The sequence below is a fragment of the Tripterygium wilfordii genome, chromosome 7, assembly GCF_013401445.1.
Source record: "Tripterygium wilfordii isolate XIE 37 chromosome 7, ASM1340144v1, whole genome shotgun sequence".
Lineage (NCBI taxonomy): Eukaryota > Viridiplantae > Streptophyta > Magnoliopsida > Celastrales > Celastraceae > Tripterygium > Tripterygium wilfordii.
This window is the reverse complement of record NC_052238.1, coordinates 14,443,699-14,461,556: the sequence shown is the minus strand read 5'-3', so window position 1 is coordinate 14,461,556 and position 17,858 is coordinate 14,443,699. Positions and strand designations below refer to the sequence as shown.

The 17,858-nt window shown below is 35.0% G+C and overlaps 1 protein-coding gene and 1 long non-coding RNA gene across 2 annotated transcripts; one reads left to right on the top strand and one right to left on the bottom strand.

Annotated features, from left to right (window-relative positions):
• On the top strand, nt 1-17,426 carry LOC120001441. The gene is made up of 3 exons (XR_005468862.1): nt 1-11; nt 7,268-7,271; nt 17,096-17,426. It is a non-coding gene; the product is annotated as an uncharacterized LOC120001441 (long non-coding RNA).
• On the bottom strand, nt 13,354-15,563 carry LOC120001440 (uncharacterized protein At4g06744-like). Its single transcript, XM_038849773.1, has one exon. The coding sequence runs from the start codon at nt 15,044-15,046 to the stop codon at nt 13,517-13,519; it is 1,530 nt and encodes a 509-aa protein (XP_038705701.1). The 5' UTR covers nt 15,047-15,563; the 3' UTR covers nt 13,354-13,516.
• Nucleotides 17,427-17,858: the final 432 nt, after the last annotated feature.

The following is a 17,858-nucleotide window of genomic DNA, read 5'->3' as shown; positions in this document are numbered from 1 at the left end:
TTTGTTTATTAGTGGAATACTTTAATCCATTTTTACACAAAGTGGAATATGATATTCCACTAATAAAGTAAGTGGAATTACATGTCATGTAACACGAATTCCATTTGTGTTATTAATGGATTATCATATTCAACTTAAACATAAAGTGGAATAACATATGTATCATACTCCCTTCATCTATTTTAAACTGTAATAACAAATATTTGTAGGTTGTTGAAGATGACTTACAACCAACTGACGAAGAAAAACAATTCATTGATGCAAATGAAGGAAATCAGCAGTTGCAAGACAATAGCAACCCTAATTCTACACCAAACATATCATCAGTTCCAAGTGCCTCTAGCTCAAATTCAGGACCTGGTGACGATATTGTTGGTCATGAATCAAATAGTGAAGAAACTGGTGATGATAACAAATCCAATGAAAGAGATGAAATAAAATCTGATGTTCGTGAAGAAACTGGTGATGAGAACAAATCCAATAATGATGATGGCAAAGGCAAAGAATCTGATGATCATGATGGGGCAGAGGAAGAACATGATAAGGAAGATAAGGATGATAACGACCGAGATGCTGAGGACACATATCATGAAGACGCTGTGGACTTGAGCAAAGACAATGAAGAACTACACTATGATGAAGGGTGTTGTCATGATGGGAAACATTATAAAACACCAGAGAATACACAAGAACTACGTGAACAACTATCATTAGACTTTCCAGACACAAATACTGCCATTGGAGGATATTTGGAGGATATTGACAGCACAAAAAAAGCACTCGATGAAGCACTTAAGCAAATTGAATACCTTCAGAATGAACGCAACTTGGTACGTCAAGAATACACAGATATGAAATTTGCATTTGAAAAAGCAAATCGTGGTAGAGAGCAATTAATTGTTGATCTAAAAACCCTCACAGATGAAAACATTCAGTCAGAGAGGGAGAAATCATTGGCATGTATTGAGCTTCAGAGTTTGAGACTTGAATTGCAACATGAACAGACAAAATCTGGAGATAATGAAGTTGTTCAACCTGAAATTGAGAAACTCAAAGCTGCATTGGTTGAAAAAGATCTCGAGAATGCTGCTCTTACTCTTAAACTTCAGATCTTGACTGAAGAATGCGTTCAAAAGGAAAAGGAAACAAGTATACTTGCAGCTGAGTTGCAACTCCTTACAGAGTCAAGAGAGGATCAAATTCAAAAGCTTGAAGAAAAATCTGATGATGCTTTAGTAAAGGATTCCACAACCCCAATAGGAATAACAAGTGGCAGAGGAAGAGGAAGAGCAAGGGGAAGAGGAAGAGGAAGAGGAACAACACAACATACACGTTCGATGATCAAACGTGTGAGGCAAAGGAAAAGGTCAGAAAAATTAGATGATGATTTCGAGTATGATTTGAAAAACAAGAAGCAGAAAAAGATGAGAGTTGTCCCCAGTAAAGGAAAGGAACCAATCGATATCGAAACTTTGCAAATGCCTGAAAAAGTGCAGAAGACAACGCCACTCCCGTCAAAGTCATTTACTCGTAAATACATCAATGATGAGGACTGGGAAAAATTGGTCAAAATTTCTACTATTGGAAGCAACGGCTAAGTTTGTTCCCTGCCACTAATTCTATTGTGCAATATTCATATTTGGAATTTGGAAATACTCAATTCCATTACTTGTAAAAGTGAAACATGATTATTCCATTACTATTATTAGTGGGATAACAAAATTCCATTTGTCTATTTGTTTCTGTACAGCACATTCATTTGGTCTGGTAATATTGCTGTTAACTACAATGATGCAGTAGCTTTGGCTGGCACGGGCATGGCAACCAACACTGTAACTAATTATATGTCATTACCAATCCTTTTAATTCAAATATAAATGACAACAATCTAACAATTTTTTCATCTATTTTTCATATCAGGTTATTGATGCATATGCAGAGATTCTGTCAAGGATGCAACAAGACAAAGGAGAATCTATAATCAGTAGGATGGGAAGATCATTTGCTTTCACAAGCTCCTGCCTGGTAATAACACATAGTACTTTGCTTATTTTGCCAACATAAGTGTTTTACAGTTTATATATATGTATCTATATTGATAGGCTTACATAAGACTGGGAAAGGAGGAAGTTATCAAAGAACTTCTTACATCCAAGATAAAAAATGTGCATAGAGATTACAGATACCTCCATTTCCCTCTCCATTCAAAGGGAGACCATGATGAAGCAAATCATTGGACTCTGCTTGTGCTGGACAAAAAGGATCGAATTTGGCGGCGTTACAACTCATTAATGCCAAGGGTTAAGAGTGGCAGAGACCCTTACCTGCAAGATGCTCTTGATTTTGTTAGTACACTGTTTTCCATATGGAATATGTTAGTACATTGTTTTCTATATTCAATAATTAAATGATTACTATGTGCTTCAGGTAAAATACTTCAACGAAGTAACTCATGGCGAAATTGAACCCAACCCAACCGGGTCTATGACGATGACAGTAATGGAGACGCCACAACAGCCATCAGGATCGTAAGAAATAAAATTATAATCATAATTTCCATTGTACATCCTTTATATTTACAATTACTTACACTTACATTTTGTAAATGTTTTCTTAATTACATATCTGTGTCTGTTGTTGTCAAAACAGAGTGGACTGTGGGATAATTGTCATGTACGTAATGTCTTCCATCTTCAGCCACACCCCCATCCCAAGGGAGATCTCACCTGAAGATATTGCTCGATTCAGATCTTCAATTCTGAACACATTCCTCAATGATGGACCATATTCATGGAATGAAGACATCCATAAGTACACCTTAATGTTGGCACATAATGAAATTTAGTGCCATTAGTTCTATGTTTTATTAACATTACTTTTACTTTAGCTACTCCAAGTTTTATTAAATTTAAGCTTTTATATTATTATCACATTTACTTATGTAAATCCATGTTCCATTGTTTATTTGAGTTGCATTAGTAATTCCATTAGAAATTAAACAAATCCATTGATATTTTCAACAGGACACATTGTGCAAATGTTATCAATAAAACGGAATTCAATTATTCCATTATATTGTTTAATGGAATTAAGAATTTCATTAAAAGAACATATGGAATTGATTTATTCCATTTATATTTTCGATGGGACACTTAGTGCATCTGTAGTAAAAAAATCGACTTCAATTATTCCATTGTTTCGTTCGATGTAATTATGAATTAAAATAAAAAAATAGATAACTTTAAACAATATAACCAATAAATCCACTGGTTCGACAAATTATCATTCAAACAATATAATTAAACAGATCATACATAACAAAATATACTATTAATCAAATCCTTAAGTCGGTGCGGTTGATGATGTAGCCTCATCTCGAGCATTGCCAACACGCTTCCTCTTAAATATCTTTTCCTTCCTCAAACTACGAGGACGTCCCTTCGTCCTTCTAATTAGCGGATCATTTTCACTTGGCCCAGGCAACACATGATTACCCACATTGGTTGTCATTTTGCTTGATGCATCCTCTATCAAGGTAATTAATAACTTGTATTTTTCTTCACTCATTGCTGCCAAGTCTGCAACGGAGGTGAACAATCTACACAACTCATCATATCGGCGCTGCTCTGATGTGATAATCCATCCCTCATAATTAATTTTGACTCGAGAATGACATCGCCTAACATCTTTCCTCCATCGCCTAAATATGTACTGATCTGGAACCAAATATCGACGATTCCTGATCAACACAATGGTTGCGTGCCTGCACAATATTCCTCTAAATTCATAGTTGCAACAACTACACTTCACCGAGCATGTTACTTCATCAAAAAACACACTAAACACAATTTTCTTCCTACCTTTCTCACCAAACACAATATCTTCTTCAACATGAAACATTATGAACTCCGCATTGTTCTCAACCAATATAATCCCATAGTACATCATCCCAAACAGCTCAATTTGGAACTCCTTGAACTTCGATTCAGTATACAAATTGAGAATCTGTTTTTCCATATCTAAAGAAGTTCCACATTGTAGCTGCCTGTGAATAGAGTTGTAATCAGCAAGGCTTTCCTTTTCAACCTTGTCCCTCAGAGCATTATTATACTGCTCAACAAACTGTTTTAGTGTAGTCTTGGAGTTCACATAACCATCAAAAAATGCATTAATACTCTCACTTCGTTGAGTTGTTGACATACCTGCAAAAACACAATTAAGGTAAGTCATCAAAAATACCAGATTCAATCCAAAGAGTTATATAAAGTAAATTACCTCCCAATATCAATGGAATACTGAATTCCATTGATGATTATAAATGGAATGGATTGTAATCTAGTATTCCATTTATGTACATCAATTGAATCCAGTATTCCATTTATGGAAATCAATGGCATCCAGTATAACACTGAATAAATGAATGGAATCAAGTATTCCATTCAAAAATTGAATGGAATCCAGTATTCCATTTGTAATATTAAATGGAATCCAGTATTCCATTGATAATATTCAATGGAATCCAGTATTCCATTAATAATATTTAATTGAATCCAGTACTACAAAAAAAAAAAAAAACAAATAGTCAGTTCCTTACATACCTGCCCAAAAAAAATTCTTCAAGTATATTGGCACCCACCTAGCCCTATCCTCGTATAATAATGACAGCCAAACATTTGCTTCCAAACGAAAACTCTCAACCATCAATTTCCAAGAACTTTCAAACTGCTCTATACTCTGAGAATCAAAAACAGCATCACCAATTAAATAAGTTATATGATTGTAATCCTTTAAAGACCCTAACTTCTCAGGCACCTTCTTCAAAATGTGCCACAAACACCACCTATGCCTAATACCAGGAAAAACAATTTCAATTGCACTCTTCATGGCCCTGTCTTGGTCCGTGACAATTCCTTTTGGAGCTACCCCATGCATGCATGACAACCAAGTTCTAAACAACCATATAAATGAATCAATGTCTTCATTAGACAGTAACCCACATCCTAATAAAATCGATTGACCATGATGATTCACACCCACAAATGGGGCAAACGGCATATCATACTTATTTGTTAAATACGTGGTATCAAAAGTAATAACGTCACCAAACTCATGACATGCAGCTCGGCTACGTGGATCAGCCCAAAAAACACTTTTCATACGTCCTTCCTGGTCCCAATCAATCAAAGAGTAAAAACCCTCATTCTTAGATTGCATCTTATCAAAATAACTTTGCAATGCCTTCGCATCACCTTCTCCCATCCGCAAACGCCTCACTTTAGCAATTAGATTTCGTGTATCTTTCTGTAAGAACGTCAAATTTTCATGACCACCCGCTCCAATAACTTGCGCACTGTGACTCTTGTTTGGCCTAATTCCAGCAATGTCGTTAATCTCTAGTTGTCTCTGTACATGTGGGTTGATTTCACGATTGCATATAAAAAATCTTGACTGGCTGGGACTCAATACATGATTGTGACAATCCTCAAACGAAGTAATCTCCCATTTACCTTCACAAGATAACTGAGCTCTTAAACGAGCCTTACATCCACTCTTCTGGCTCGAACGATGATTTATAATATTCTTGGCACGACTAATTAACAAACCTAATCAATGACAAGACAAGTAAAATTACACTGTCATATGAATGAGAGATTAGATTACTACCATAAAAAAATTTCAGATATTCCATTTCCATTTATGATAAACACACCTGCTCTAGCACACGTAAAAGTCACATATTTGCACAAGCCGTCTTTGTCCTTGTTTGATGTTCTCCGCTTCACAGGAAATCCATTTACCTCACCGTATTTTTTGTAGAACTCAAACATTTCCTCCTCACGATCAAACAACATTCCACGCGCAGGCATAAATACTTTTAGGTCTTTTTCTGTTCCACACCAGCAACTGGCATCAACCTCAGGGCTCTGGCAGTTTAGACCAATAACTTCTTGATCTCTGAACTTACTATCTTCCAAATTCTGGGCCCTGAAACATATGAAAAACATTATTAACACAATGGAATAATCACTACCATGTATATCTTCCACACGTAAAAAAAATGGAATAATAAATGCCATCGATATAAACAATGGAATATTAAATTTCATCAGATACTTGAGTCATTTTTTCGTAAAGAAATTAAACAGCAATAACAGTACAGAACTCAACAAACTGGCTCACACATATCGTTCATTTCAATCTTTCCCAGTGAGCTTATCTTCCTCAACAAAACCCAATAAATTCATATATCTAGCATTCCATTCGAAAATATAAAACAACATACGAAATACCCAACCTCTCCATGTTCCAAGCCCGGTGCGATACTTATATTTCACGAAGATGTCGTTCTCCTTCTCTCAAAGTAGATCTCACGGGGTCGATTTGGTTTCTCAGATCGTCTTACTTGACATGCGCCGCTGCTGTGTCTTCGAAGTCCGGCGCTGCTGCTGTGTCTTCGAAGTCCGGCGCTGCTGTGTCTCTCAAAGTAGATCTCACGAAGATGTGGTTCGCGATGTGTTAGAGATAATCTATGTATCTGCCTTAAGTGTTTGAAATCCATTAAAATTTTGAAATTAAAACAATTTCCAGCTTGGCATATGACATGGCAGTGTCAATTAAGAGCCACATAGATTTGGGCTCTTTGGGTCATGAAAAAGTTGGGCTCTTTGTCATTTTCCTTTATATATACAGACTTGTATGAGTGTGTTTGGAAACATATTTTGTTTTTAGTTTTCAAATATTGATTTTGAAAACAAATTTAAGAAATAAAACTGAAAACAAAATTCATTTGACAGACGATTTTGCACAAGGAGAGAGGAAACAGGAAACATGAAAGAATTTTACAAAATATCAAATACTAGTTTTGGTTTTTTGGTTATTGAAAATCAAAAATGATTTTTAATTTTACAAAACAATTTTTAAAAATCAACAACTATATGAATTTTCACATCCACTTTAATTTTCAAAAAAATGAAAAATTATTTTCAAAACTCTAACAAAACACACTCTAATATATCCCAATACTTTTACATCCCAATAGTGTACTAGTCTATGTGGCATCCTAACTATACATGCCAGCATGACATTAATTAATTTTTTAAAAATATTTCCCCACATGTCCTGCTTTCTTTTCCTCTATCCTTTCTCTCTCTTCCCTATCTCTTCTCCCTCCTCCTCGCACGTCTCACCTCATGGCCATCTATGGCCTCTTCGTCATCCGGCCATGGTTCGGCCTACCTTTGGTCCCAAACGAAGCGTCAGGCGAGAGCAAAGTTACCAAGCCCTCCACTTCTTCAAACGGCCATCCGGCCACCTCCGATGTCTCTTCTTCATGTCGTCACCAGCGTTGGACTCCCCGAGGTGAGGAGCACCTAGCCCAACCTTTCTCCGGCCGTAACAACTATTAGAAGTAGATTTTCATGTTAGCCTTTCAAAGTTAGCTTGTTAGTGAGTTAGTTGCCTAATATCATACTTGTGTTTTTGTTTTCAGGTTCTCTGTGTTGGGTTTTTCAGGGTCAAATGTTTAGCTCTTTGAAGTGTTGGCTCTGTCTTATTGATTTGGTTTTGGTAGGGTGGTTGCTCCAATTTTGGGGCTTGTTTATGTTGGAGGCTTTGTATCTGTGTAAGGCTTGCTCTTTTTCCCCCCTCATAATCAATAAATTATCTTAGTTTTGTTAACAAAAGAAAAGCCTAAGAATTTGGTATTTGTATCGTTCCTTGATTCATTTACAAGTTAATCTTGATTTAAGATGATGATAGTAGTGATTGTATTTGTTCAGCTCGACCTGCAAAATTACAATGTAATTCCAGTATGGGTAAATAAAAAATAATGTGATTACAATCCATGTATTCCAAGAAACAATGTAATTAATGTCTATGTAATTCAAAAAAAAAACAATGTAGTTACACAAAAACAATGCAATAGCAATAAAACAATGTAATAAAAATCCGTGTAACTAAAAAATAATGTAATTATAATATGATAATGAAGTAGTGTAATTACATTTTTTTAAAAAATAATGTAATTAATAACGACCTGATAAAACATATCGATAATGGATCTTATTGGTGATGATGAAATTAGACGCCTCAATGCCTTTTACTTGATTGACTTCCATCAACTGCTTGCTTTGTGTTCTTGTTTCTTTTCTAGTAATTTTGCATTAGTTAATTTAGTTAAAATTTTCATCTCAAATTCATTTGTTCAAATAGAGTAGAATTAATCATAATCGCCACTTAGTAAATTCTATTTAATACTTGTGGGAGCGATACTCTACTTTTCATTATATTGCTTGAGTGATTCATACGCTTGAGAAATTGCACAACCTTCACACTGACTAGGCATGATATTTTTTTTGACTAGGTATGATAGCATTTGCCCACTCGGGAGGGTGCCCACTCGAAAGTCTTAAAGCCTTAACTCGACTTATGACGATCAAGGTCGTACATGTGTGTAATTCTAAGTAAACTCATGTCCTCACGGCCAAGTCAAGTCGGAAAGTCAGCAGTTCGTGCCCAAATCAGTGAAGCTAAGCAGAAGTAAAAGATAGATTCAAAATGTAAATTTAATTAATTTCAAAATAAAATTACAATTAGAGTCTTCTGTGAAATTCATTAGAAGGAAGGACTTTGCCTATTGTTCCTCTCCCATTGTGAACCGAGATGATCCTCTAGTCCCTGAGAGGGTGTCGAAAGATATGGTGGGTGTTTGGCAGTGCGTTCGCACAGCGTTCAGTTGCACCGTACTTCACAGCACCACAGTTTTTTGTGACACGCTAAACAGTTTTTGCGTTCCAACTCATCTCACAGCACCACAGCTTTTTACCTTACCGCAACTCACCACACCTTACAGCACTCTCAAACGCTTACAATATATGTTGAATTGTCCTACGTAATCAAATTAGGCCAATTATTTTATTTTAGATTAATTTACAATGCAAACATTAAGTGATTTTATATTAATATTATTAGTCATTTAATATAACCATAATTTAGATACGCCAAACGCATCTCACAGCACCGCACTACAATTTTAAAAGTGATGCCCCAAACAGCTTTTTGCGTTCCATCTCACCTCACAGCACCACAGTTTTATAACTCACAGCACCTCACAGCAGTTGACAGCACTCCCAAACAGGTCCATGATGTCTATACGCTCATTGTTGATAGAACCAAGATCGGTTAGCACCCCACATAACAGAAGGATAGGCTAGAAATGTTATGAGGGTAATTTAGACAATAAAATCATATATTTTAATTTTTTATCCTTTATGAAATAGTGTTTTTAACTTGATAGACCTTATAGAACAAAACTTATTGGAGTGTTCCTATTGAAAAAAAAAAAACCTTTTTATGGAGGGACTTGCGTCTAATTTTTCCTTTAAAGTAATTCTCATGTACGTAATTTGTTACATAATTTTAGATAGCATACTTGCTATCAGCATAAGTTGAACTAAACATTAGTAGCATTTCAAAAAGCATATAGCATATATGGTATTTTCAAAGTTATCTGCAAAACATACCTAAGTTTTTCAGTCACTATGATTTTGATTGAATATTATTATTGTCATTATTAGTCAATATGTGTAATAAATCTGGGCCCCCATATTCTTCCCCCTAAAAGGCCTATTAAAGGGAAGGAAGGCTTGCACTTATATACAAGTCCTTCACTCAAATCCCAACCGATGTGGGAGGTTTTGACACGTGTGTGGGTCGTGTGTCAGACTTGGGCTTCACACGCCACGCACACGTGCAAACAATAACGGGATCCACATCGGATTGGGCCTAAGCTCCGATACCATGTACTAAATCTGAGCCCCCATATTTTTCCCCCTAAAAGGCCTATGAAAGGGAAGGAAGGCTTGCACTTATATACAAGTCATTCACTCAAATCCCAACCGATGTGGTAGGTTTTGACAATATGTTCAACCGTAAACAGCTTTTGATTTGTTTTTATTTTATAAAATAAGGTATGAAGATTGAAGAGAGAGCGGAGCATGGATTGTGAAATTATTGCAAATCTTTGTGTAAGTGATTACGTGTAAAACATAAACGTAATTTATTAGATAAAAGTGTGCTTAGCATGGCCTGATGCAATCACGATGGTTATATAGGATATCTCCAAATTCAGTGAATTTCTTATTTGGCATACATTCATAAACTTTAGCATGTGTTTGGTACGCGGGATTGAATAGGACTAGATAACGAAGGGTTGAATTGGATTAGGTTAAAAAGGACGTGATTGGATTATATTATGGTGGATTAAAATTATCATTTGTTTCGTAATAGGGATAATAAAAAAAACCCGGATAAAGTTTAATTACTAGTAAATTTACAAAGTCTAACAAAGAAACTAAAACGAAAAAAATATATATGATGGAAAGTTGGACTATACATGTCATAGAAATTCTCACATAAGGATGAAATCATGGGTATAATTCAAAGCATGTACGTGGAATGAGTCGAAACATTCCTTTTATCGGGGGCGGATGAAGGATTTCCTATTGGGGACAAAGTCATGTAAGCGTTGGGGATAGTGCCCACAAGATTTTCTTGTTGTTTATTAAATATTCCTTCATATCATATGAAAAATAATGCAAAAAATTAAAATCTTATAGAATATCAATAATTAATACTCGAAAATTGATTTACAGATGTTCTCGACAATTCCTCATATTTTGAAATTGTTTAACCAAAGACTTTTTTATAATGATCTCATTAATGCTCACCGTGGACCTTGCTGCGTCCGCACTTTTGTATTACAAAGAAGGATATATATATATTGAGAAAACAAGAAAAAAAAAATAGCAAATGATAGCTCATAGGCCCAATTAGTCACGATTGGAGTCTAAAAGGCCCAAGAAGCAGCACAAAGGTCTAAATAATGTGTCTGTTTGGTGCGACGGATCTGCTGTACTAACCTCTGTGCGGTTTCACAACTGATTTGTCCAAAAAAAAAAAAATGCTTCCGTGGGGAGCTTATTCACAGCGGAAAGCTGTTTCCTGTTTTTTAATGATGTGTACCTCAGTTTTTTTAATACATAATGTTTTTATTAATTTTATTTGAAAAACAAACATGGCCCCACTTTTTATTACTTAATCTTTTTATTAATATTTTTAAGAAAACAAATATGGGCCCCACTTTATATTTAATAAAATAATTATTTTAGGCAACAATTTTTATTAGTTTTACTTGAACATATAATTTATATTATTATTCTCACTTGTATCATATTATAATATTTTATTAATATAAACATTATAATATAAAACTATTAAATAAAAATTATATAATCTAATAAAAATTAGATTTATTAGATTAAGTTTAAAAACAAAATTTAATATAAAAATCGTATAATCTAATATTATAATATTTTAATTCAACAGTTTTTCCGCTAGAGTCAACTTTTAGTCCACCAAACACCTCAAAACATATTCTACAGTTTTAAGCTCAGTTTTTTTTTTTTTTTACAGTTTTTCCGTTAGCATTGAAAATCAATCCAATCACTCTACCAAACGGACCCAAAATCTATCCAAGAGAACCAATTCTGAGTTCTAACTCTATTATTAGTGATTGAATACTTGGGTTTTCTTTGTTCTGAGACATGGGCATTGCGATCCCTGTAAACTCCCGCCATACTTGCGAGATTACATAATCACATGTTTGTTGGATTATTGGGATCATGGTTGTTATGTCTATTAGGATTGAATGATGTTTGGATTCCTACGGATCCTCTGCCATACACTTTTCTTTGGATTAGACTTCAACGAAAAGTTATATTCCCCCGTAAGGTCTTCCATCCCTACGCCACCTATCATGCGGATTAGACATGACATTTTTTCTTCATTCATAGTATATTACAGAATTTTGCATTATTATTAACTGCTTGTTTGGCAGGGCGTTGGTCACAACGAATCCGTTAATCGGACCGTCGGTGACCAGTGCTCTGTCAAACGATAGAGCGTTAACAACGGAACCGCCGCCAAACAGACAACGGTTTTGTTGGCATTAAATAAGCTCCCTCTTAAAGGGAGCTTATTTCATGGGTAGATTAATATAAAGGCATGGGTCCCATGCCTTTTTGCATGGATCCCACGCCTTTATGTTACTTTTTATTTTTAAAATTTTTTTTTCTATGGGTCCCATGCCCTAGGCCTTTATAAACCTTTATGTATTTAAATATTACATATTTATATTAAACATATTAATAAAATTATATATATTAATATTAATATTAAATTTATTTATTGTGATATCAAATGTGGGTCCTATTTTTTAATTAATAATTAAAATTATATGAAATTCATTATAAAAGTTTAATATGAAAATATTTATTAATTAATACATAAAATTAATTTTAAATAAGAATTATATTTATTACCTTTATATTAATATAAAATTAAAAAAATAATATTATAATACTTTATTTCAACAATTTTCCGCTTGTGTTAACTTTTACTTCATCAAACACCTCACAACATATTTCACACCTTTAAACTCATCTTCTTTTTCACAGCTTTTCCGTTAGTTTTGAAAATCAATATTTCCGCTCTACCAAACAAACCCTAAGTCACTGTAATGCTAAAACAAACTTCCGATATGGTGGCGCAAGGAAGAAGAAAGAGGAATAAGAAGAAAGGAGGAGGAAGAGTATTTTGGTAAGTTGTTAGACTTTGTCCTTTTTTCTAAAGGTTTTTTTAGATTGTCCTTGTTGGAATACAACTTTTAAGTTTTGTCCTTATGGATAAAAACCCCAATATTTATTAATTAATACTTAAAATTAATTTTAAATAAGAATTATATTTATTACATTTATATTAATATAAAATTTTAAAAAAAATCTAATATTATAATATTTTATTCCAACAATTTTTCACTAGTGTAAACTTTTACTTCATCAAACACCTTACAACATATTTCACAGCTTTAAACTCAGTTTTTTTCACAGCTTTAAAATTATATATATTAATATTAATATTAAATTTATTTATTTATTGTGATATCAAATGTGGGTCCTATTTTTTAATTAATAATTAAAATTATATGAAATTCATTATAAAAGTTTAATATGAAAATATTTATTAATTAATACTTAAAATTAATTTTAAATAAGAATTATATTTATTACATTTATATTAATATAAAATTTAAAAAAATCTAATATTATAATACTTTATTTCAACAATTTTCCGCTTGTGTCAACTTTTACTTCATCAAACATCTCACAACATATTTCACGCCTTTAAACTCATCTTCTTTTTCATAGTTTTTCCGCTATCGTTGAAAATCAATATTTCCGCTCTACCAAACAAACCCTAAGTCATTGTAATGCTAAAACTCTCGTCTTGTAAACGTGATCAAATAACTGAATATAAATTAACAACTAAATAAAGGACTCTTGCTTATAATCACAAACACAAACATTAATGGGAAAATAAACACACTAAAACAGAGGGAATTACCAGCAGCACCACCATCACTATTTTTGATGGGCCTATGATCCATAGAGAACAAGAATCACAACCTATGTGGGCTAAGTGCACTATAAGACAAAGGAGGTGAAGCCACTGGCTGTGCTTGTGGTAGTTGAGGTGCTTCAATGGTTGCTGATGAGTTCAGATACCCATCCTTCTTACAAGGAACCCACTTATATGACTTCTTCCTGGGGCAGTTTCTGGGCTTGGAGAAGAATGCAGCACAATCCTCTTTAGACCTCTGATTTGGAAGGTCCAAAATACAGTTCATTCTAACATCTAGAATCTTCTTCTTTATCAACTTCCTGCATTGTGGCCCAACTTGAGTGAAATAATTGTAGGACAGTGAGAAGTTCACTAAGTTGGCCAGATTACACACTAGCTCAGGCACAGGCCCATAGAATTGGTTTTGGGCCAGGTTTAACAGGGCCATTTTGGACAGGCACCCAAATGAGCATGGTATTGGGCCTGTCAACTGGTTCATGCCCACATCAAACACTGTGGAGTTCCTCAAGAAGCCTATCTCGTACGGCAAACAACCTGAGAGTTTGTTGTTCAAGAAGAGGACCTCGATTAGCTTCGGTGCTCGCCCAATGCTGATCGGGATCGGACCGGTGAACTTGTTGTTGGCGAGGGTGAGATACAGAGCCGTTGTGGATCCGAGATTGTAAGGGAGATTTTGGTCGAATTGGTTGTTGTTGAGGAAGAGTGCCTCGAGATTTAGATTGAATACTTGTGACGGAACCGAACCATTAAATTGGTTGAATCTGAGATCCAAGAAGGACAAGTACTTGACATCAAGAACTGATTTGGGGAATTTGCCGACGTATTTGTTGTTGCTGACATCGATCTCGTACAGGTATGGCAATTTGACGATGTTTTCCGGCATTTGACCCGTGAAATTGTTGGAGTTTGCGTGAAAGAATGCTAAATCAGGCAATTTGTCAAGGAAGCCTGGGAGGGCAAGGTCTTTGCCGCCGAAGTTAGCGCCGTTGAAGTCTACTCCGGCTAATGCTTTGGTCTTTGTTTTAGGGAGAAACTCGCACGTGAAGCCTTTGTATTTGTTGCAAATGTCGGGGCCGACCCATGTCTTTTTGTAGCCATTCGGGTCGTCTTTGATTTTCAGTTTGAATTTCTGAATCACAGGGAACACGATTGCGATCCTTTTGCTCTCAAACGGGCCAAATGGGGTTGGTGAAGGTTTTGGAGGATTTGGTTTTGGTGTTGGTGTTGGTGTTGGTTTCGGTGCTGGAGGTGGAGGTGGAGGTGGAGGTGGAGGTGGAGGTGGAGGTGGAGGAGGAGGAGGAGACGGTGGTGGTGGTGGTGGTGGTGGAGGAGACGATGGTGGTGGGCATATGGGTTCAGGAGGGGGCGGTGGAGGTGGACATTCTTGGGTTTCTGAAGGTGGAGCTGGATAACCACCTCCACCGATGATTATTTCCAATGCTTCTCTCTTTGCTGCAGCTACAGAGTCGTCACTGAGTTCTTGTACCTTATGTTGCAGACAGAGACCAGAATGAAAAAGGAGAATGAATAGAGAGAGAGATGAAACAACGAGAGCTCTGGTATCCATTGTTGAGTGCCCTGAAGCACTTCACAGTTGAAAGTATTTAGAGGGAGTGAGAGACAGAGACTGAGAGCAGGAAGACCAAAACGAAGGCAAGTCAATGTTCACGCGCATACAGGACTAGCGACGTCCACTCAAACCGTCTGTTTTGTGGCAAATTCCGTTGTCAGTCCATACTGACTGGCGTGAAGTATTATATGGGTAATAACTTTTTGTTAAGCTTTATACAAATATATATTTGTTTCATTAATGTTATATTAGAAAAAAACTCAATTCCGCTGTTGGTCGATACGGACTGCTCGTATCATTTTCACTGTGAGAGCGATATTTTCACTGTGAGAGAGGTAGAAGAGGGCGAGGCTGTATCATTTGTACTAGTTCTGTATGTATTAATATTTGCTTTGATTAAACTAGTTGAGGCTGTAATAGTTTATAGCTACCTTCAATCAATGCATAATCAATGAAGGTCGTTGGAGGTGTTAGAGAGGGATCCGGGGAGGACCTGTGGCCGGTGACCCATTTCGGTAAAGTGTACGATGATATATTTTTTATTCGAAACATAAATAAAATTCTTTGTGATCGAAATATATAATGTTTTGAGTTTATATTCAACAGTTATTGTGATGATTTTTATTTTTATTTCTAATAAAAAAATATATGATTAGATTCGTCGTATTAAATACTCCATATGTATGATTTTTTTCCTAAATTTTCTAATTGTTTTAGTGCAGCAAAATGGCATTATGCACGGGTCCCAATCCATTAGAAACTATTGGATTTCAAAAAGTAACAAATAGCTCTCAACTTTTCGTGTTGGAAGGTATGGAGGGTCCAACCGAATGGTTAACGATTGAACGATCGGTTATTTTTTAAAAAAAATAAAAAATAGAGAGGACCAATGAAAAATGGACCGAATAACTGACCAATCGGTGGCTTAAATTTTTGTCAAAAAATAAGAAAAAACGATCATAACCGATCGTTTACACCCCTAAAAGCCAAGACTCATTCAATAATTCAAGCACATTCAAACATCTCCCATTTAAAGTTTATCCTAAACATTTGTTAATATCTCCCTAACCCTTCCAAACCCATCATTCCCAACCCAACAACCATTCCCAAGTATATAGCCTAAGATATATTCAACAAAGTTTGGGTTCGACTTCGACTACTCAAATCTCCCATTTAAAAAGGAAAAAGAGAAGGAATCTTTTGAAACTCTTTGGAGCAAAAGAAAAGTCCGAGAAAAAGATTGTCCCATTCCTCAAGTTGCCCCTCATTAGGGCAAAATTTGATTGAAAGAAAAAAATGTCTTTTCCTTCGCATAAAGACGACCAACAATTGAAACTATGACATCCAATGGGGCCATGTATTGTGTTAAGGCCCTTTTTTATGGGCATGGTCGGATAAGTGATTGTATAAAATGATTGGTATTGGTTAGTTTGATATGATAATCTAGCATAAGACGGAGAAAGCAACGCATTAGAAAAGTCGCTGAATATGCAAAGTCCAGACAAATCTAGCTTCACATGCAAAAAATAAAAGCACCACCACCCCAGTAATGCCGACACTTGGAAAGCTCCAAAAAGTCCGGCCCGACTAGTCGGACTCGGGTAAAACTCACTTTAGTTATTGACAGATAGCTCATGTTACAACTCAAGCAATAAAAATCAAATGTTACAAAATGATCATTGATTTTACAGAGTGATTTCACGATTAGCTTTTTGTGGAGTCTGATGTGCTGACCGGGTATTCTGACCAAACGAAAAATGTCGAATATGCTAATGTGACAATGTGGTTATTCTCCTTCTTAGTTAGGGTATTTTATTTTTGCTTTGTATGATGTTTTAGTTTTTTCTTTTTTTTAATATTCTCCTTCTTCCAACAAATATCGAAATCGATGTATTGCGATGCAGGTGTTGGAGGATTTCTATATATAACGGTATTTGTGAGATTTTTTTTTATATATTGTATCTGTGTTTTGATGGAAGCGATGAGGTGGATGAGGATGAATTTGATGAATATATGGCCAACATAGAAGAAGAAAGGAATTTTAAGAAGGGTGCATCTAAATACACACAACTTTTACTAGGTACACACAACACTGATTTCAATGTATTGCACACATAATTCGGAATTCTATGAATAAGAGACAGAGAAGAGGAGATGAGAGAGAGAGGCCAGTACTTTCTGCTTTGGTCATTGCCTTACATGGATGTGATGTGTCCCCCTCTCTCTTTATATACACACACATATATATCAAAACCCCATTAAACCTCTCTCTCTCACTGAAAACGTATCACACATATATTCATTCACGCGCATGCCTCTTTTTCCCTAGATTTTCCTTTGTTTATTTTTTTGTACATTTTTTTTATTATTTAGGTAATTTGAGGCAGATATTATAATTAATTAGATTTAGTTTGAATTAAATGGTCATGCAAAGTCCTTGATATTAATATTTAAAAATTTTCTTGAGTCATCATCAACAAAAATATGTTACTGTAAGTAGCAAACAAATGACAAGCTCTATATTTAGTATATTATATTCAACCTACCTACCATGACCAAGCAACAAGGTAACAAAGACTCTCAAATCCAGTGAATATGACGCATAAACATGAAAAAGACACATTTATTTTCTCATTCAACGCATGAAAAATAATGTGTAAAAACTAAATCACCAGTTGATAATAATTATAATTATAATGATAATAAGAAAGATAAGTATAGGGCTGCTGTAATGATTTTCAAACATATATGTCAAACACTTTCAACATGTAGTGAAAATTTCATAATCTCATATATTCCAATATCTAAT